A 21,512-nucleotide genomic window follows, 5' to 3' on the forward strand; every position below is an offset into this window, starting at 1 on the left:
TACATCCCTTATACACAAATACACACTGTTCCACTACACACAAACACACTGCATCACCTGCACAAACTGGTATCCCTATACACTACATACCATAAGCACACATATTAGATAACACATAACACATCCCCTACACACTCCACTCCCTGTGAGCGAGCTCATGGGTGGGTGGAACATATAAGTGGACTTATGAGTGGGCCTTATGGGCATACTCACCGTCAGGCACTGGAGCCCAGACCTTGAGCTGTGTAAGAGGCCCCCAAAAAATGGAGCTGCTTCCAATTCTCCCAGAACGTTGAATTTTGTGACCACAGTTGCAAACAGCCTCCAGAGGTCCTGTTCTACACCAGACCAGTGGAGCCAAACTGCAGCCCATCATCATCCTCATCCAATTGTAAGTAGGCAATCTAGTATATTATTAGTGACACTAATCTATAATTTACCTCACATTAAAGGGACACTATAGCTTAATGAAGTGGTTCTGGTGTCTATAGCTGGTCCCTGCAGGCTTTTTAATGTAAACACACACTGTGTGCAGCACTGGCGTTAGTTCATATGGCAGATCATATGGGTGGGGCATTGTGATGTCACATGGGGGGGTGGCGCAATGGGCCACTTGACTGGTTTTGCCCCCCAGGCCTAAGGCTGCCAGCCCTCCCCTGTCCATGTATCTAATACCCTTTCTATATCACTGTACTGCTTCCACTGGAAGGCTACTATCTACTACCCTCTCTTTATCAATGTTAGCATTTACTGCTTCCACTGGAAGGCTCATCCAGGTATTTACTATCCTTTCTATATCACTGTAAGGCTGTACTGCTTCCACTGGAAGGCTCATACAGGTATCTACTACCCTTTCCATATAGCTGTAAGGCTGTACTGCTTCCACTGGAAGGCTATTATTATCTACTACCGTCTCTTTATCAATGTTAGTATTTACTGCTTCCACTGGAAGGCTCATCCATGTATCTACTACCCTTTCTATATCCCTGTACTGCTTCCACTGGAAGGCTATTCCACATATCTACTACCCTCTTTATCATTGCTAGCATTGACTGCGTCCACTGGAAGGTTATTCCAGGTATCTACTACACTTTGACTATTATATAATTATATAATACTATTAGACTTTCTCTATATCACTAGTAGTCTTCATTACACCCACTGGAAGGTTATTCCAGGTATCTACTACACTTTGACTATTATATAATTATATAATTCTATTGGACTTTCTCTATATCACTAGTAGTCTTCATTACACCCACTGGAATGTTTTCCAGGTATCTACTACACTTTATACATTACTATCCTAAGCCTAGAGAACTTCGAAATCTCAAGATCATGCAAGGCAGTCATGGCCCATCTTACCTAAACGGTGCACTGGATTTTCCACAGAAAAAACATCTGAATGTCCAGCAACTACCGTCGGCTTTGACTATTGTAAAAATAAGAACTGACTTTGTATTTATGAAGAACACATTTATTTTTTTTTGTCCTTGTGAAACCCCCAATAAAGCCACCAGAGTCATTTCCACTGCCCTGGCCGAGTAAAACATTGTTACGTGACGTGGAAGCTCATAGGAAAGCATTGAACACAAGCTTGGACATGCTTGTGGCACTCACCGCGCATGCACATCACCTCCCCAATGCTCCTCTATGAGGAATATTGAATTGGACCATCACCGGATGAGGCCATGCTTCCTCAAACACTTTAATGGAAGGGAGGAAAAGTGAGTAGCACTGAGTGAGTCTTGGCACTTAAAAAGATGAGTAAAATCATTGTTTATTAATTTTAACCCCTTAGGGACCAAACTTCTGGAATAAAAGGGAATCATGACATGTCACACATGTCATGTGTCCTTAAGGGGTTAATGGAATGTGGGGCTGTACATGACTTGGGACAGGGGCTCTATATGTGGTGTGATTTTATTCCTAAAGCTTTAGTGTTCCTTTAATATATAATAAAAATAATTTATTGCAATTGTTATTTTTTAATGAAATACTTACCCCTTCTTCATGCGCTATCCCAGTCACTGTCTCTCTGGCTGTGTGGGTGTTGGGATGCGTAGCAGGTCTACTCTAAGCAGAACAGATCTCTATAATTCCGGAATGCCAAGATACAGAACTATAATTCTGTAATTAATTTATAATAAGGAAAGGGAGGCTGTATCAGCAATAGTACCTATAATACGGCTGTAATACTAATTAATTTCTCTGCAAAAAGAAATACATTTATATAATATAGGAAAATAAACTAAATTTTTAAAATTAAGTCATTTGAAGAAACAATAATTTAAGAAACAAATCATAAAGAAAAAAAAAACAAGGACAACTCATCCTTCTTAAAGATGATATAAGAAATATAGGTTATTTATTGTTTAAAGAAATGTACAATGTGCTATAAATTAGGTAATTTAGGGCTTAGAATCATTGTTACATTTAATTCTGCACACAGATCACACAAACACAGTTCAATATTTAGGCTGTATACCAGAACATATTTTTTTTCCCAAGTCTTTTTGTCTTGTATGGTGGTAAAAAAAAAATAAAAAAGCCATAGAGTGGTGACATCATTTTTTGCCTATATGCAGTGGGTTACTCAGGAAGACTCTGCTTCTCCAGAAGATGCTGTCCAATCGCAGCACTCACTGGCCTGGCCAATGAGAAGGCTTAGAGGTGATGTCATGGGGAGAGTCTGGCAGTGATACTGATGCTGAGGCTGTGTCTAGGAGATTTAATTCAGGCAGTTGAGCTGAGAGGACCACACCAGACTCCAAGGGAAAGGTGAGCAGACAATATCTTTCTTTATAATAATGCATTGGTGGACAAATAAATAATATCTCATCTCGGGGATGGAGTCTCCTTTAAAATGTTTCTAATATTACAATAGCAGCACAGATGGGTTCTATTATGTGTACATTGAGAAATGATACCTGCATTATTATAAAGGGATACAATGAAACATTAGTGTTTGAATATTCTTTTCTATTGTAATACGTGTTGGTTAAATGGGGGAATACGTCACATTGTAAGTTTCCAACTGGAATTTCACAAAAGGGGTTTATTTACTCAATTGTGATCTGTGGATGACAGACATTGGTAATCGACATGTTTAGACACAATATCCTGAATGATAACATTGTGGAGTGTCTCAGCTATTTGACATAAAATGTTTTTGTTCTCTTGTCCCCAATTCCCAACACAGTTAGTGTGTGTGCTCTGTGTTGGTGTGACACCCTGTATGCTGCCCTCAGAACCAGCCATGTGGATCCCTGTTTGTGGGTCAGTGTGCTGTGTTTGTGTGGTGGCATGTGGTGTGTTACCAGCAGAGATTAAACACACCAGCTACATGTAATCTGTTAGACAACCACCTCATGCTGAGATTGGACACAACTGACTGGGAGCAGCTGTGTGCATTCTCTGTCAGTACTGAGTGTCTGTGTGCATTCTCTGTCAGTACTGAGTGTCTGTGTGCATTCTCTGTCAGTACTGAGTGTCTGTGTGCATTCTCTGTCAGTACTGAGTGTCTGTGGGCATTCTCTGTCATTACTGAGTGTCTAGGACTGTGGGCATTCTCTGTCAGCAGTGAGTGTCTGTGGGCATTCTCTGTCAGCACTAAATGTCTGTGGGCATTCTCTGTCAGTACTGAGTGTCTGTGTGCATTCTCTGTCAGTACTGAGTGTCTGTGGGCATTCTCTGTCATTACTGAGTGTCTAGGACTGTGGGCATTCTCTGTCAGTACTGAGTGTCTGTGTGCATTCTCTGTCAGTACTGAGTGTCTGTGGGCATTCTCTGTCATTACTGAGTGTCTAGGACTGTGGGCATTCTCTGTCAGCAGTGAGTGTCTGTGGGCATTCTCTGTCAGCACTGAGTGTCTGTGGGCATTCTCTGTCAGTACTGAGTGTCTGTGGGCATTCTCTGTCATTACTGAGTGTCTGTGGGCATTCTCTGTCAGCACTGAGTGTCTGTGGGCATTCTCTGTCAGCACTGAGTGTCTGTAGGCATTCTCTGTCATTACTGAGTGTCTAGGACTGTGGGCATTCTCTGTCAGCACTGAGTGTATGTGGGCATTCTCTGTCAGCACTGAGTGTGAGTGCCTGTAGGCATTCTCTGTCAGCACTGAGTGTGAGTGTCTGCAGGCATCCTCTGTCAGCACTGAGTGTGAGTGTCTGTAGGCATTCTCTGTCAGCACTGAGTGCCTGTGGGCATTCTCTCTCAGCACTGAGTGTGAGTTTCTGTGGGCATTCTCTGTCAGCACTGAGTGTGAGTGTCTGTAGGCATTCTCTGTCAGCACTGAGTGTCTGTAGGCATTCTCTGTCAGCACTGAGTGTGAGCATTTGTAGGCATTCTCTGTCAACACTGAGTGTCTGTAGGCATTCTCTGTCAGCACTGAGTGTCTGTAGGCATTCTCTGTTATCACTGAGTGTGAGTGTCTATAAGCATTCACTGTCAGCACTAGTGTGAGTGTCTGCGCGTATTCTCTGTCAGCACTGAGTGTCTGTGTGTATTCTCTGTCAGCACTGAGTGTCTGTGGTCATTATCTGTCAGCACTGAGTGTGAGTGTCTGTAGGCATTCTCTGCCAGCACTGAGTGTGAGTGTCTGTGTGTATTCTCTGTCAGCACTGAGTGTCTGTGGTCATTATCTGTCAGCACTGAGTGTGAGTGTCTGTAGGCATTCTCTGTCAGCACTGAGTGTCTGTAGGCATTCTCTGTCATCACTGAGTGTGAGTGTCTGTAGGCATTCTCTGTCAGCACTGAGTGTGAGTGTCTGCAGGCATCCTCTGCCAGCACTGAGTGTGAGTGTCTGTAGGCATTCTCTGTCAGCACCGAGTGCCTGTGGGCATTCTCTGTCAGCACTGAGTGTGAGTGTCTGTAGGCATTCTCTGTCAGCACTGAGTGTCTGTGGGCATCCTCTGTCATCACTGAGTGTGAGTGTCTGTCGGCATTGTGTGACAGCACTCACATTGAGTGTATGTAGGGATTGTGTAACTGCACTCACTGTGGTTATATATGGGCTGCACTTCCTGTAAATAGCTGGGGCCTGAGGGCACTTTGTGACTGCACTGGCTGAGTGACTCTGGTTATCCTCAGATGGCACAGACCATGTACCACTCAGCTCTGACCATACAAACTGGCTGGAAAACGATTATTATATTTAGCTCTTATTCCGTGTGAGTGCGGTATGGTTTAAATGCATTCTGCTATATTGTATGAACTATTTCCTGTATTGTATCAGTCTGAATGAATTGATAGTATTACTATTCAGGTCCGAGTGTGAAGTTAGTGGGCGGAGTGTGAGCAATAGATTGCTAGCTTGATACATTTTAACTAGAGACCCACCCAGGCCAATAGTCTTCAGTACTGAGGTGCTCAGTCTGGTAAATGAATGAATTATCTCTTCCCAGAGCCGGACTAGGTGGGCAGCAGAATAGGACTTTCTCTAATTGTACAGAAAAAATGAAAACAAAACCACAGAAAATCAATTATCTTCCTCAAGAAAACTCTTGTAAAAGTCCTCTGTGATGGAATGTCTCATGTGATATCAAACATTTACTAATTGATATCACATATACTATAGACTGCCGGTGAAACATGAAGCAATCAATTGGTGTGATATTGGGAATATTTCTTCAAAAAAACTACAGAAGCAGACTTTACAGAAAGTAATATTTCCGGTGTTCATGGGGTAACTGAAGCAAAGCGGCATCAGACAATCTGTTATTAACTGCCCTACTCTGAACTGGAACTGTTCATTGGGTGTCTGAAGATCCAATGACTGGTGTAGCGAATGTTGTACTTCCTGCTGCTCTGTGATTGGCTGATGTTGCCTATACCAATCATAGCTCTGTATGGTATGGCCAAGGAACGTGCCTCTGACAAAGGCTTTACTGCACCTGGTCTGTACCTCTGAAAAGCCAGAGAGGGACACACTTTTTTGGGAGTACACTAAGGATGGGCAAAGGTCTACCACTAGGCCCCCAACATAAACATGGGCCCAAGGCAGTTGACTAGGTTTTATTGTGGGTATTCTTGCCCAGTATCTTCAACGTCATTACTTGCCCAGTATCTTCAACGTGCCTACTCTTCCATTCAGTATCCGTATCTCCAATCATTGCTTCACACCTCTATCGGTTCTATTATTATTATTTATATAGCGCCAACAAATTCCGTAGCGCTGTGCAATAGGTGGATTAAGAGACATGAATTTGCGACAATATGAGTTGGACACCCAGGAACAGGGGCTGTCGAGGGCCCTGCTCAAACAAGCTCTGCCTATGATCTCATCCATACATTTTAACGATTTGAGCATCAGAGTAATGAACATCACATCGTGCCATGCATTGTTCACCTTAAGTCGCATTTCGGTGAGAATGGTGGCATCAACGTCCATGGTGATGCCACTATATGTCTATTGTTTCTTTAACACTGTGTCCTATCATCAATAGTTAGTGTTTTCACATTAGTTCAGGGCATCCTGATCATGCCTTTAAATGTAGACTCTTCCTGAAATGAGAAATTAAGTTTCACAAAAAAAAAAATGTCAATCATTTATAGAATATTTATTTTAGTAACCACTGGGTGGCAGTGTTACCATGTTTTATTCTACAATAATAAACTTCACATCTTCTATTATGTTAATCATTTGATTAATACTAACTTCACTATGAGTTTATTATTTGTACTGTTTAATCCACCGTGCCACGAAAGGTTAATTTCAATATATATTTTTATATTGATTTGTCATTTAGTGTAAAGGAACATTATAAGGTTAGGAACACCTACATGTATTCCAGAGCCTAGAGTGTTAAAAGCACCATCTAACCCCCCTGGCCCTCCCTTGACCCCCTAAATATAGTATAATCTTAATTGTATTCCAGTCTGCTGCTGCTGACTCTGCCCCTGTTCTGCCTGCTTGGCTGCAGTGTTGATCTGAGCCATACCATAGGAAAGCTTAGGACAAGCCAAACACAGCGCTGGCCAATCAGCATCTCCTCAAAGAGATGAATTGAATCAATGCATCTCTATAAGGAAAGTTCAGTGTCTGCATGCAGTGGGAGGAGATATTGAATGTCAGTCACACTGTGCAGCACTGCCCCAGGATGCAGCTCTAGTAGCCATATGAGGAGTGGCCAGTGGAGTTATCACTGGGCTGTAATATAAACACTGCATTTTCTCTGAAAAGACAGGGTATACAACAAAAAGCCTGAAGGGAATGATTATACTCAGCAGAACAAATACAATACGCTGAAGTTGTTCTGATGACTATAGTGTCCCTTGAAGGATCTCTAAAGTTATCACTGGGATAACTGCATCAAAAAGGAGACTTTGGCACCACACTGTGAATGACTACATGTTTCTTACTGCTCAGCCAGCTATAAACTCTCGGATACAATGTCCACAAACAGCTGTTGTTTATCAGCTAGTTTTTAGGTTTTGCCTTTAAAAAAATCTGACAGAATTAGTTCACTACTGGTTTTGCCCAGCAGGATGTACTCTATGTTAAGTGCTTTAGCTTTGGGGGGGGGGGGTGTAAACCAATTGTTATGGTGGAGATTTTTTTTTTTTTATATTGGTTTCAGAGACTATTGTTGTTTCACGAGAGTTCCTGGCAGGTCATATGTAGTGAAGCGGTTAATAATATCAAGGTACTGCGTGTTTTTATTTTTATGAAACTTGTGTGTGAGTACGTTAAAACACCGTAATGCAAAATCCAAATTTTTCATCTTTTTATTTATTTATTTGACAGAAAATACCTCAATCTGTGGCCGTTTGTCTTAAATTAAAGCAGAACCAAAAGTTGCTCATCATGACTCTGGCAGGTAAGTTACCCTATCAGTTTGTTTACAATTTTCTGCATAATAAAATGTGATCCCCTTTTGTGAATCTCCCCCTTTTTTTAATATATGTTTAATTATGGTGACTATTTACAATTATGGGCTTCCCTTCCCTTAGGCACAGTCAGAATGCTAATTGGATTCCCTTGCTGTGTGATTTGATTGATCACTAAAATCCAACAAACCTATAATCAAATGATTCCGAAGGGGAACGGCGATGACCTAAGCTTTATATTAACATTCTGACTAGGCTTAAAAAACAAAGCCCATCAAAATGAATTCAAACATTTACACAAACAAACAAAAAACATAAACATAGGACACAGCCTCATTGATTGTGTCCTAATACACATGACTAGCAAAAGGGAGCCAGGGACTAATGAAAATATTTAGAAAATTGGGCAGGCTAGATTGGCCGAACGGTTCTTATCTGCCGTCACATTCTATGTTTCTATGTTTCATATTTAGTTTGGATTTGATTTTATGATACATTGTTTTTGTAATTCTTTTTATTCTATTAACTTTCTACAAAAAAATTCAGATAAAGTGACATTGTTTATTTTTCACCCACAGCCTATAAAGACAAGATCAAGGAGCTCCCTCTAGTGTCTCTTTTCTGCTCCTGTTTTCTCTCTGATCCTTTGAAAAACCAAAATTACAAATATGACGGTAAGCATGCATCACTAACACATTAAGGCACACAATTCCATCATTCTATGTTATATTCTTCATTGATAGCAGTAATTCCTGACACTCAGCGAAGGATTTCCTTATTCCAATAATAATGTATACAGAGACTCATGTGTTGATTTTTTTTCACATATTGATATTTTTTTTATTCATTATATATTTTTTGATATTATAATGCAACTTCGCCACTATAATATATTAGAAAAAATATTTTAAAAGTTTGTCAAAAATATATTTGATTATTTGCAAAGGTTACACGTTCTATTTCACAAGTCGCTTTTTCTCTATGTAGTTGCCCGTTTCATTGTACATATTGGTTACCATTATAGATTCATTTACCTAGTACTATTTGCAAAGGTTAACCTCGCAACCTAGAAAGACATAACATAGTATTATTTTTAGATCATTAGGAAAGACATGTGAAAGTCCCCAAAATTCTGCCAGGTAGTCTGTATTAGGTATAGTAAAATAATTTCTCTAAAAGGCCAGACTCTATTCTCCACGTACACTATATTTATCATTTTACCACTTTACCATATGATTTATTTCAGTCTATGTCAGATTAATGAGTAACTAAAATATCCTGTTCTCTTATCCCATCAGACACTGTAGACCTTACATGGTGTGTGATCTCGGACATGGAGGTTATAGAATTAAATAAGAGAGCCTCTGGCCATGCCTTTGAAGTTATCCTTAAGCCCCCTTCATTCGATGGAATTCCAGAGTTCAATGCCTCTCTCCCACAACGGCGAGATCCGTCTCTAGAAGAGATCCAGAAGAAACTTGAAGCTGCGGAAGAAAGGCGCAAGGTAGGAGATCGGCTTCCTCAGTAGTGAAAAAACAAGGTCGTATCTCTAGTTCTGGGGCGGGACCCCAAAACCTTGCTGTGTGAGACCCCAGAGATAGCAATAAGCACATCATGTGGCCCCTGGCTACTATCTAGAATAATTTATAATACTGTGTTAAATCATTAAATCAGGGTCTTGGAAAGCTTCCTAGACATTGGGTAGGTCCATTGAAGGAGTTTTCCAGAATTTGTTTTATACTACAATTAAAAAAGGCTACATTTGATTGGGACTTGGTCATGCACTAGAATCAACATGGAAAACAGAACAGTCCCATAAAATCCCAGTGGGGGTTAAAATAAGCAAATATATATTATTAACGTCTATTTCATATTATATTTTTCATATATATATTGCCTTTAGAGACTGACAACAGTTGTCTCAATGTCTACTTCTGCTATAGATATTTTCTTGTGAAAGATTGCATGATACAACTGAACCTTTGATCCTACATGAGATAAACAATGTCCAATGTCTCTTACAGTACCAAGAAGCTGAGCTTCTCAAGCACTTAGCCGAAAAGCGTGAACATGAGCGTGAAGTCATTCAGAAAGCCATTGAGGAGAACAACAACTTCATCAAAATGGCCAAGGAGAAACTAGCACAACGAATGGAGCTCAACAAGGAGAACCGTGAAGCCCACCTAGCCGCCATGCTCGAACGCCTACAGGAGAAGGTTAGTTAGAAGTGGTAAGAATGCGTTCCTCTTAACTTTTTTCCCCCACATTCAAATTCAATTAAAAAAGAAAATCACAATGAAAGTGAAAGGAAGATGTTCCATCAGTCATCTTTCCAAGGCATCATGACTGAAAGGAACATGTGTCTAGATGCATAAAATCTCCAAGAACATTTATTTTCTAACACGTTGCATCAAAGAGAGTGTTTAACGTGAGATTCTGATCCAGCAGTTCTCTCACTGGCAATGGGCTTAATACAACTCTGATACCCTTCCTATCGGTTCCACTTAATGTGAACTCACTGGCAATGCGAGTAATAATACTCTGATACCCTTCCTATCGGTTCCACTTAATGTGAACTCACTGGCAATGCGAGTAATAATACTCTGATACCCTTCCTATCAGTTCCACTTAATGTGAACTCACTGGCAATGCGAGTAATAATACTCTTTGAATGAAATATATATTCTCTATTTACCTCTCTCACTGGCAGACATTTCTGATATTAGTTTACTCAGGCAGTGGATTAGTTACTTTCTATATATACATGTAAATAGTTTTTTTTTTTTAATTATTTGTAACCATTAATGTTACTTGGGAATGCTATTAAGTGGAAAGGACTGTTTAGTTTCTCTGAGCCCTCCTGTATTTGGAATCTAGTTAGTTTTGAAGGCTAGGTCTTGGATAGGTCTATTGGCACGAGCCTAGGTGCCTTATATATGCCCTGAGTAGGAGCTACTTCACTGATAAACTGTTGAATGTAGATAGCACTCGTGTAACAAAATACTCCGCTATTGTATGTCAAATACCTGTCTATCAACAATAACGCTCGTCTGTTTCTCCTCTCCAGGACAAACATGCAGAGGAAGTCAGAAAAAACAAAGAGCTTAAAGAAGAAGCCTCCAGGTAGAAGATTGAGGCTCTGACAATTTGGACTGAGGACTCCAAAGGGTGCCTGAGCGGCCCAGCACAATGTTTTGCTTTATATGTTTGTCAATGTCAAGAGATGACCCATCATTTTTTGGAAAATGATATAATGGTGGGTTGGTGTAAAGGGAGTGTTTGGCTATCTCATCCAAAACATGTCCTAGAAAGTCGTACCCATGAACCTAGCCTTTCGACCTAATCTCCATGTCAAACCAAGTACGAGCAGTTCATTAAGAGCCGGCAAGACAGCTTCGCTCTGATCGGAAACGCGCTTGTGGTTTTCTCCTCCACTAGCGCAAATGAACCAACTGTGCCCGATATCTGCTATAGACAACTCTGTTAAATGGCACTGATTTTATATGTTTACCATTATCTCATCAATACACACCATTTTCAGGTTATCTGTCAGTTTCTGTGTTGTTCTTTATATATCTCTTCAAAATGTATCAGAATCCTTGGCTAACATTTCATAAGTGTGTTTTGAGGGTAAATATGCTGCCATTTGAGGTTTTCAGACTATAAAACACATTGATTTACTATGAAGAATTAACTCGGGAAAAAAACCTCCTTATTGGTGGTCCTTATGCATAGATTTGTCAATGGGAATCCAGTTTTTATTTGAAATTGTAATCACTAGTTATACCCCCTTTTAAATTTAACCTGTCACATCAGAGACGATAAATTGAGCCAGATATCCTTCATCTGGTAATATTTGGGTCCTTTCTGCAGTAGACATGAAACGTCAGATCAATTGGCTTCTTTAAAATTAAAATTGTTCAATGGATTCAACAAAATGTTGCAGTTATAAGGAAGAAGCGATAGCTTCTATTTGTGAAAGATCTTCGTGGCAATGCGGATGATTTTATCATTGGTGATCTAAGCTAGCTATACCACAATGCTACTCCGCTCAGCCGAATATCGTAAAATCTAGTATTACAAATAGGATCTGAATATATAAAATATGGCAACTGAATATCAAAAGCACAGCTTGGAGTTTATTCATTAGACAATTAGTTGTGTTGAGTTGACAAATTATTTGCAAAATGTGTGGTTTAAATTTTAAAAGTGTCTTGTTACGTTACCAGAGCAATTTCTTTTTATCTTATACTGCCATTTACGGACCACCTTATACCAAGACAGGTGCAGACATTTGTTTCGTCCATGCACAAATTGATTTGTCCAAATGAAAAGTTTTTTTTAATCCACACCCAAATTCCATCATTCCATCTGGAAAATTAATGGATGAATTAGTTGGCTTGGGTGCTGACTAGTGATGTCGCGAACATAAAATTTTCCGTTCGCGAACGGCGAACGTGAACTTCCGCAAATGTTCGCGAACCGGGCGAACCGCCATAGACTTCAATAGGCAGGCGAATTTTAAAACTCACAGGGACTCTTTCTGGCCACAATAGTGATGGAAAAGTTGTTTCAAGGGGACTAACACCTGGACTGTGGCATGCCGGAGGGGGATCCATAGCAAAACTCCCATGGAAAATGATATAGTTGATGCAGAGTCTGGTTTTAATCCATAAAGGGCATAAATCACCTAACATTCCTAAATTGTTTGGAATAACGTGCTTTAAAACATCAGGTATGATGTTGTATCGATCAGGTAGTGTAAGGGTTACGCCCGCTTCACAGTGACAGACCAAACTCCCATTTAACGCACCGCAAACAACCCAAACAGTCCATTTGCACAACCACAAACTCCCCATTTGCACAAGGTTGGATACCAAGCTAGCCATGTCCGTTCCTTGTCCTCACTGATGTCATTGAAGGTCTCTTCCTCCACCCAGCCACGTACAACACCAAGGGTCCCCGAAAAAGGTGACAACAAGCCCCCTGTATTTTTTTTTTTAAATGTACACTACTGTTACACCAGACATGAGTTGCACTGGTGTGACACTGTGCCCTGGCAGGCCCTGAAACGCACACATGTGAAGGAAACTAACTGCTATTATTTCACAGTCAAATTTCTAGTTTTTTTTTTTTATGTACACTACTGTTACACCAGTGATTGGCCCACGTCATGCCTACGCCCCCAAAACGTTCGTGTGTGGGGGTGCTGGAATGACGTGGGCCAATGGGAGCCTGAATCAACTTTTGGCTCCCACTGCCCCTTTAAGAGCGAGCTTGTGACTCGAGCCGTGATCCTAGTGCCAGGCGGGCCACGTGACCGATCACTGCGGTCAGTGCACGCGGCTAAGTCAGAAGAGGAGATCAAGCCGCATGCGGCTCGTGTGGAGGCAGGAGTGATCCAGCCACGCACGGCTCAAGCTTAGGAGCCAGGTCGGTCCCAGGATAAGGTAAATACAGCCACAACCACTTATCCCAATCACACACCTTTCATAATGTCCTATCCCATTAAAAGCATATTACCGCGTATTTAATAAAACAGATAGACCCCCTACTTCATCCAGGTTACCGATCGATGGTTCGATATTCTGAGCCCTCTCTGATTTACTGTACACGACTATTCGATATTCCCACAAATTTTATATAGCATTTTATGTTTGTTTGAGACCCCCTTAAAAATATTGGATATCGCTAAAAATCATGATCACTATATACTTTCTCTACAAACCTCTAAAATGAACCAAACTACTCATCCATCCGCTATACCACTTTATCCCACATAAAACTAGTGCCCAGTTAAAATACTTGACTCTTACTTACCCACACTCAGTCATGCCACACACATTTCACCACTACTCTCACTGAATCCCTCTGACTACGGCTAAATTCATCTTCTACATCAGAACACTACTCCTAAGATTGGGTTGTATCCATGTCTCGGGTCTTTCATTTAGAATAGGGGCAGCTTCGATCTCCTTCAACACTGACACTCCAGTGCATATTATTAAAAGATTGGGCAGATGGAAATCCTCAGTCTACAACTGATATATTCCTCATCCCGAGAAAGAAATGAGGAAAGCTTTTAAAAGTTTGACTTTGTAAATTTGATGCAATAAGTGTGTTTTTCTTTAATACCTTTTCACCCTCTTTGCATGAACCCGATTTACATATATTACTAATATGTTTCTGAACATATATATTATATTATTCACTCACTCACTCACTCTCTGGGCCGGCCTAAGACATCATGCTACCTAGGTCCAACGATAAATGACTATGGGGATAATGTATAATAAACACAAGTTACTGGCTATGGGGGGGATATTGTATAATAAACACAGGTTACTGGCTATGGGAGGATAATGTATAATAAACACAAGTTACTGGCTATGGGAGGGATCATGTTTAATAAACACAGGTTACTGGCTATGGAGGGATAATGTATAATAAACACAGGTTACTGGCTATGGGAGGATAATGTATAATAAACACAGGTTACTGGCTATGGGGGGATAATGTATAATAAACACAGGTTACCGGCTATGGGGGTATAATGTATAATAAACACAGGTTACTGGCTATGGAGGGATAATGTAAAATAAACACAGGTTACTGGCTATGGGGGGATAATGTATAATAAACACAGGTTACTGGCTATGGGAGGGATAATGTATAATAAACACAGGTTACTGGTTATGGGAGGATACTGTATAATAAACACAGGTTACTGGCTATGGGGGGGTAATGTATAATAAACACAGGTTACTGGCTATGGGGGGATAATGTATAATAAACACAGGTTACTGGCTATGGAGGGATAATGTATAATAAACACAGGTTACTGGCTATGGGAGGATAATGTATAATAAACACAGGTTACTGGCTATGGGGGGATAATGTATAATAAACACAGGTTACCGGCTATGGGGGTATAATGTATAATAAACACAGGTTACTGGCTATGGAGGGATAATGTAAAATAAACACAGGTTACTGGCTATGGGGGGATAATGTATAATAAACACAGGTTACTGGCTATGGGAGGGATAATGTATAATAAACACAGGTTACTGGTTATGGGAGGATACTGTATAATAAACACAGGTTACTGGCTATGGGGGGGATAATGTATAATAAACACAGGTTACTGGCTATGGGGAGGATAATGTATAATAAACACAGGTTACTGGTTGTGGGGGGATAATGTATAATAAATACAGGTTACTGGCTATGGGGGAGATAATGTATAATAAGCACAGGTTACTGGCTAGGGGAGGATAATGCATAATAAACACAGGTTACTGGCTATGGGGGATAATGTATAATAAACACAGGTTACTGGCTATGGGGGATAATGTATAATAAGCACAGGTTACTGGCTATGGGAGGATAATGTATAATAAACACAGGTTGCTGGCTATGGGGGGATAATGTATAATAAACACAGGTTACTGGCTATGGGAGGGATAGTGCATAATAAACACAGGTTACTGGCTATGGGAGGATAATGTATAATAAACACAGGTTACTGGCTATGGGAGGGATAATGTATAATAAACACAGGTTACTGGTTATGGGAGGATACTGTATAATAAACACAGGTTACTGGCTATGGGAGGGGTAATGCATAATACACACAGGTTACTGGTTGTGGGGGAATAATGTATAATAAACACAGGTTACTGGCTATGGGGGGATAATGCATAATAAACACAGGTTACTGGTTGTGGGGGGATAATGTATAATAAACACAGGTTACTGGTTGTGGGGGGATAATGTATAATAAATACAGGTTACTGGCTATGGAGGGATAATGTATAATAAGCACAGGTTACTGGCTAGGGGAGGATAATGCATAATAAACACAGGTTACTGGCTATGGGGGAGATAATGTATAATAAGCACAGGTTACTGGCTATGGAGGGATAATGTATAATAAACACAGGTTACTGGCTATGGGAGGGATAATGTATAATAAACACAGGTTACTGGCTATGGGAGGATAATGTATAATAAACACAGGTTACTGGCTATGGGAGGATAATGTATAATAAACACAGGTTACTGGCTATGGGAGGATAATGTATAATAAACACAGGTTACTGGCTATGGGAGGATAATGTATAATAAACACAGGTTACTGGCTATTGGGGATAATGTATAATAAGCACAGGTTACTGGCTATGGGGGGATAATGTATAATAAGCACAGGTTACTGGCTATGGGGAGGATAATGTATAATAAACACAGGTTACTGGCTATGGGAGGATAATGTATAATAAACACAGGTTACTGGCTATGGGAGGATAATGTATAATAAACACAGGTTACTGGCTATGGGAGGATAATGTATAGTAAACACAGGTTACTGGCTATGGGGGGGATAATGTATAATACACACAGGTTACTGGCTATGGGGGGGATAATGCATAATAAACACAGGTTACTGGCTATGGGGGATAATGTATAATACACACAGGTTACTGGCTATGGGGAATAATGTATAATAAACACAGGTTACTGGCTATGGGGGATAATGTATAATAAACACAGGTTACTGGCTATGGAGGATAATGTATAATAAACACAAACACACAAAAAAATAATAATAATAATAAAAAAAAAAAAAGAATGCAGCTTCAGAATTAATCTAAATTGCATGCTGTCTAGGAGGTGGGAGGGTCTGCTGCTGATTGGCTGGAATGTGTCTGCTGACTGTGAGGTACAGGGTCAAAGTTTACTTAATGATGACGAATAGGGGGCGGACCGAACATCGCATATGTTCGCCATCTGTGGCGAACGCGAACATGTTATGTTCGCCAGGAACTATTCGCCAGCGAACCGTTCGGGTCATCACTAGTGCTGACTGAAATGCTTTTGATTTGGATCAATTTGTTTATGGACAAAATAAGTTTTTGCACATCTACTTATAACTAAGCATGTGACCAGTGACCACTTGTATTTTCCTCCCAGGTCTCTCAACAGTTCCCATTCTGTGAAACTATCCTGATTTTGGGGTGCTGTCCTCAGGCAGCACAGCTTAAGTGCATCATTAGTCGCTTGCACTGTGAACGAGCATTAGGACCATACATACTTCTGGGAAGTCCTGTAGATTGGGGGCTGGCTAGATAGGCCTCTTTTATGAGTGTTTCTAATCCCACAGCTGGGAGGTATGGCCTCCTGTGTACTGTACATTCCAGCTTGATCTCACTTCATGAATCTGATCCACATAGAAACTGAGATACTGTATATGCTGGTTATGTGGAGATACTGCCATTCTGAAATGCTACGAGGGACACATCATCCAAAAGGCATTAAACGTATCTCTATTTATAAATGATGGTCCCATGGTTTCTGCAGTAATTCGTATTAATTCCAGCAATTTGAAGACTTTATATTACAGTAGTGATATAAAGAAAAGGGCAATGGCAACAATTATCTTCATCAGAGCATTCAAAGAACAATGTCCTGTTCCTGGCACAGTGTAAAGCTGAGAGCTGCTCTGATTGGCTGATGACATCACATCGTTTCTACAGTCTTGTTTTGTATCAATAACTGTTACCGAGGGTTCGGAAATTGTGAGGTAATTCAAGATGGCTGCCTCCATGCCTAAACACTGAAAGATAACCAAGTGATAATGGCAGCTACATTTCTTTTTGGTTTTTTTTAAATCGTTTTAAATGTTTTAAACTGATTTATGCAAATTCTAATTCAGTGCCTCTTTAGGAACAAAGAGGGGAATTAAAGTATTCGTGACAGAAAGGTGAAGCAAAGTTAAAATGAAGTTAACAAGTTGAGCAATTAACACAAAAAGTCAATGTCATCAATATGAACAGAGCACTGATTTGGTTTGATCAGAAATGATTGCTGTGTTTTTAGATTTGCACCACTTATTTCTTAGCAATACGTTTAAAAATCTTATCCACATACAGTAAAACAAGCATCATGATTAATAACGAAAACAAAAATCAATAAAATACATATAGAGAGATGGCCGGATAGTGAGTGTCAAAGGACAGAGCAGGGGGTAACCCTAGGTTATGGGAAGGAGAACAAGAGAAGAGCAGGGTCTGTCCTGTAGAGTATGGTGATATACACCATATATCGTAAATGAACAGTTAAAATTGATAACTTTATTCAATGAAAACAACACACAACACAAACTGAACTATATACAAAGGGGGAAGAAGGGGGGGGAGACAAATACATAAGGTGCTAAACACCTAATATAAAACCACTACCTAGCTCCAGTACTGGGTAAAGGGTGCAGGCAACAGGGTACTCCAGTAGTGAGAGGCCTGCTGAGAGCGGGTCAGATCCCTTGGTACTGAAGTGAGGGCTCAGCAGGACTGAATACCTCAGTGTACAAGAGATGTTTCGTCAATTCACTATAATAAGTGACAAGAACTATTCAGAGCAGTATTAACGGTGCTTCCTCTTCCAATGAGAGAACAGCCGAGTTGAATTAACCAGTAATCACTTCATGTGAAGTGTCTACAATGGTAACAAAGTACATTGGTACACTACTGGGTATAGAGTGTCTGCAGGTATAACAAAGTGCGTCTGTACGGATACAGTGCTAGAGTTAACAGTCGGAGCCTAATGTGTCTGGATACTTCCGTGCACCACTGCCTGTTACAGTTATTGCAAGTGGTCACGGGGTCCGTCTGTGAAGAGATAGTGTAGCGGGTTAGGGCTTAAACTACCGAGGCCAGTTGCTAGTAGGATCAGTTTGTCCTACTTTGCTATCTAAATTGCAAACTGATACCCGTTAGGCTAGAGAGAAGGTTTCCCCGTGAGGGGGTATTACATATTTCAGTGGTTGCAAATATTACCAAAGTTCATCTGCACAAGTCTAATGTTTGTCGCAGGGCTACGGATGGTGAGGCGAGTTGCTTGGAGAAGCAGTGCGTGGTGGGCCACTCTCCGAGATGCAACTGGTTACCATAGAGTAGTCAGCATGTGCGTATGGGCAAGTATCCACAAGGAGAGTGGGTACACTGGCACAAGAAGTGAGTGTGTATCAAATCGTATGTGCTAGACCCTATACCTGTGCCCCATGGGTTGTAAAGTAGAGGCTGAAAAAAATCGTCATCAGTTACCTAGCAAGAATTACTTGTTTAACCAGCTGGCTTGGTCGAGCCGGATATAGGGTAAAAGAGAGAATGATGCCTTCATGGGCACCAGGTATAGGAAAGAGGTATATAGAGAAGGAAAGTGCAGTCCTTAATTGTAGATGTGCCGCTAACCCTATCGGGTAATGTGTGCGATAATAGTACTGGAGAGAGTCCCAAAAGGGGAATCGATATGAATGTTAGGTAGTGGTGACCCAGCTTTAAGGTTCAGTGGGTCGGGTGACGGTCTCACCCAAAGTCGGTCTTTTAGTCGGTTTTCGTTTTGACAGGGTCGGGTATGGTCTCCCAGCTGTCTGTCCCGACGTACGTTTCGCCTGTGTGTATCAGGCTCGTCAGGGGAAAAGACTTCCCGGGTAAGTAAAAGCTTAAATAGCCAGCTCAAGCACCTGATACAGTTAACCAAAGTATATATTTCCTTTTGGTTATCCCCTCCACCATTGTAGTTTGAGAGGGACTATCATTCTGATCATATATAAAGGTGTTAGAATTTCATCCCGAGATTAAGAATGCACTTCACTACTTTTTGAGCCTTTCCGGACACCGTATTTCGACTCCTCCCCCTCATCCCCCCAGGAACCAATCAGGGGCTTGAGCTGGCTATTTAAGCTTTTACTTACCCGGGAAGTCTTTTCCCCTGACGAGCCTGATACACACAGGCGAAACGTACGTCGGGACAGACAGCTGGGAGACCATACCCGACCCTGTCAAAACGAAAACCGACTAAAAGACCGACTTTGGGTGAGACCGTCACCCGACCCACTGAACCTTAAAGCTGGGTCACCACTACCTAACATTCATACCGATTCCCCTTTTGGGACTCTCTCCAGTACTATTATCGCACACATTACCCGATAGGGTTAGCGGCACATCTACAATTAAGGACTGCACTTTCCTTCTCTATATACCTCTTTCCTATACCTGGTGCCCATGAAGGCATCATTCTCTCTTTTACCCTATATCCGGCTCGACCAAGCCAGCTGGTTAAACAAGTAATTCTTGCTAGGTAACTGATGACGATTTTTTTCAGCCTCTACTTTACAACCCATGGGGCACAGGTATAGGGTCTAGCACATACGATTTGATACACACTCACTTCTTGTGCCAGTGTACCCACTCTCCTTGTGGATACTTGCCCATACGCACGGCTGACTACTCTATGGTAACCAGTTGCATCTCGGAGAGTGGCCCACCATGCACTGCTTCTCCAAGCAACTCGCCTCACCATCCGTAGCCCTGCGACAAACATTAGACTTGTGCAGATGGACTTTGGTAATATTTGCAACCACTGAAATATGTAATGCCCCCTCACGGGGAAACCTTCTCTCTAGCCTAACGGGTATCAATTTGTAATCTAGATAGCAAAGTAGGACGAACTGATCCTACTAGCAACTGGCCTCGGTAGTTTAAGCCCTAACCCGCTACACTATCTCTTCACAGACGGACCCCGTGACCACTTGCAATAACTGTAACAGGCAGTGGTGCACGGAAGTATCCAGACACATTAGGCTCAGACTGTTAACTCTAGCACTGTATCCGTACAGACGCACTTTGTTATACCTGCAGACACTCTATACCCAGTAGTGTACCAATGTACTTTGTTACCATTGTAGACACTTCACATGAAGTGATTACTGGTTAATTCAACTCGGCTGTTCTCTCATTGGAAGAGGAAGCACCATTAATTCTGCTCTGAATAGTTCTTGTCACTTATTATAGTGAATTGACGAAACATCTCTTGTACACTGAGGTATTCAGTCCTGCTGAGCCCTCACTTCAGTACCAAGGGATCTGACCCGCTCTCAGCAGGCCTCTCACTACTGGAGTACCCTGTTGCCTGCACCCTTTACCCAGTACTGGAGCTAGGTAGTGGTTTTATATTAGGTGTTTAGCACCTTATGTATTTGTCTCCCCCCCCCCCTTCTTCCCCCTTTGTATATAGTTCAGTTTGTGTTGTGTGTTGTTTTCATTGAATAAAGTTATCAATTTTAACTGTTCATTTACGATATATGGTGTATATCACCATACTCTACAGGACAGACCCTGCTCTTCTCTTGTTCAAAAATCAATAAAACAATAAAACCTGAAGAGACTGTACCGAAAGCCCATTTACTAAATAGGGATTGATATTCTGTAAGAGCTACCTCCCCATCAAGGCTGGATTCAGAAGTTGAGAAGCCCATCAGGCAATGATGAAAGTTCATCGGCAGATTCTGAAATGTAGGTGTTGGTTAGATTGAAAGAAGGTGGGAACTAGATACTGTACGATGTAGAGGAATGGCAGACCTGAAATTTACTGTTCTCGAAATATATGTCAAGATTGAGCTATCATGGGACACTAAAGTTGAATTGTCAGAATTCTGGGTACTGATCCTGTTGAGGGGGACTAGCCACAGAAATATTGAAGGCCCTGCCTTGATCATAACCTCAGGCAATGGTCTGTCCTAGAAGAAGTTACAGGGAAGATCAAGTATTCTAGGAATATGTTATGTCAACACGGGAATATTTGGCAACTATAAGAGGATATGTCAAGGAAGGAAGGACTCAAAGGAA

General features: G+C 41.1%; 1 protein-coding gene across 2 annotated transcripts; it reads left to right on the top strand.

Annotated features, from left to right (window-relative positions):
- The first annotated feature begins 2,679 nt into the window (after positions 1 to 2,679).
- Positions 2,680 to 11,372, top strand: STMN4 (stathmin 4). 2 transcript variants are annotated; one of them, XM_063440801.1, is made up of 6 exons: positions 2,680 to 2,781; positions 7,745 to 7,817; positions 8,406 to 8,501; positions 9,126 to 9,331; positions 9,852 to 10,057; positions 10,895 to 11,372. In XM_063440801.1, exons 2-5 carry the CDS (start codon positions 7,805 to 7,807, stop codon positions 10,050 to 10,052), a joined length of 516 nt encoding a protein of 171 aa, XP_063296871.1. In that variant the 5' UTR covers positions 2,680 to 2,781; positions 7,745 to 7,804; the 3' UTR covers positions 10,053 to 10,057; positions 10,895 to 11,372. The 2 variants fall into 2 exon arrangements, with proteins under 2 accessions (XP_063296871.1, XP_063296870.1); XM_063440800.1 differs by having other exon boundaries at positions 9,852 to 10,043.
- Positions 11,373 to 21,512: the final 10,140 nt, after the last annotated feature.

The sequence above is a fragment of the Pelobates fuscus genome, chromosome 2, assembly GCF_036172605.1.
Source record: "Pelobates fuscus isolate aPelFus1 chromosome 2, aPelFus1.pri, whole genome shotgun sequence".
NCBI lineage: Eukaryota > Metazoa > Chordata > Amphibia > Anura > Pelobatidae > Pelobates > Pelobates fuscus.

Excerpts from the sequence above, each read along its gene's own strand:
- STMN4 (XM_063440800.1), top strand. Across the intron at positions 8,502-9,125 it reads CCAAAATTACAAATATGACG|ACACTGTAGACCTTACATGG; the intron begins GTAAGCATGCAT and ends TTATCCCATCAG. Across the intron at positions 10,044-10,894 it reads TCGAACGCCTACAGGAGAAG|GACAAACATGCAGAGGAAGT; the intron begins GTTAGTTAGAAG and ends TCTCCTCTCCAG.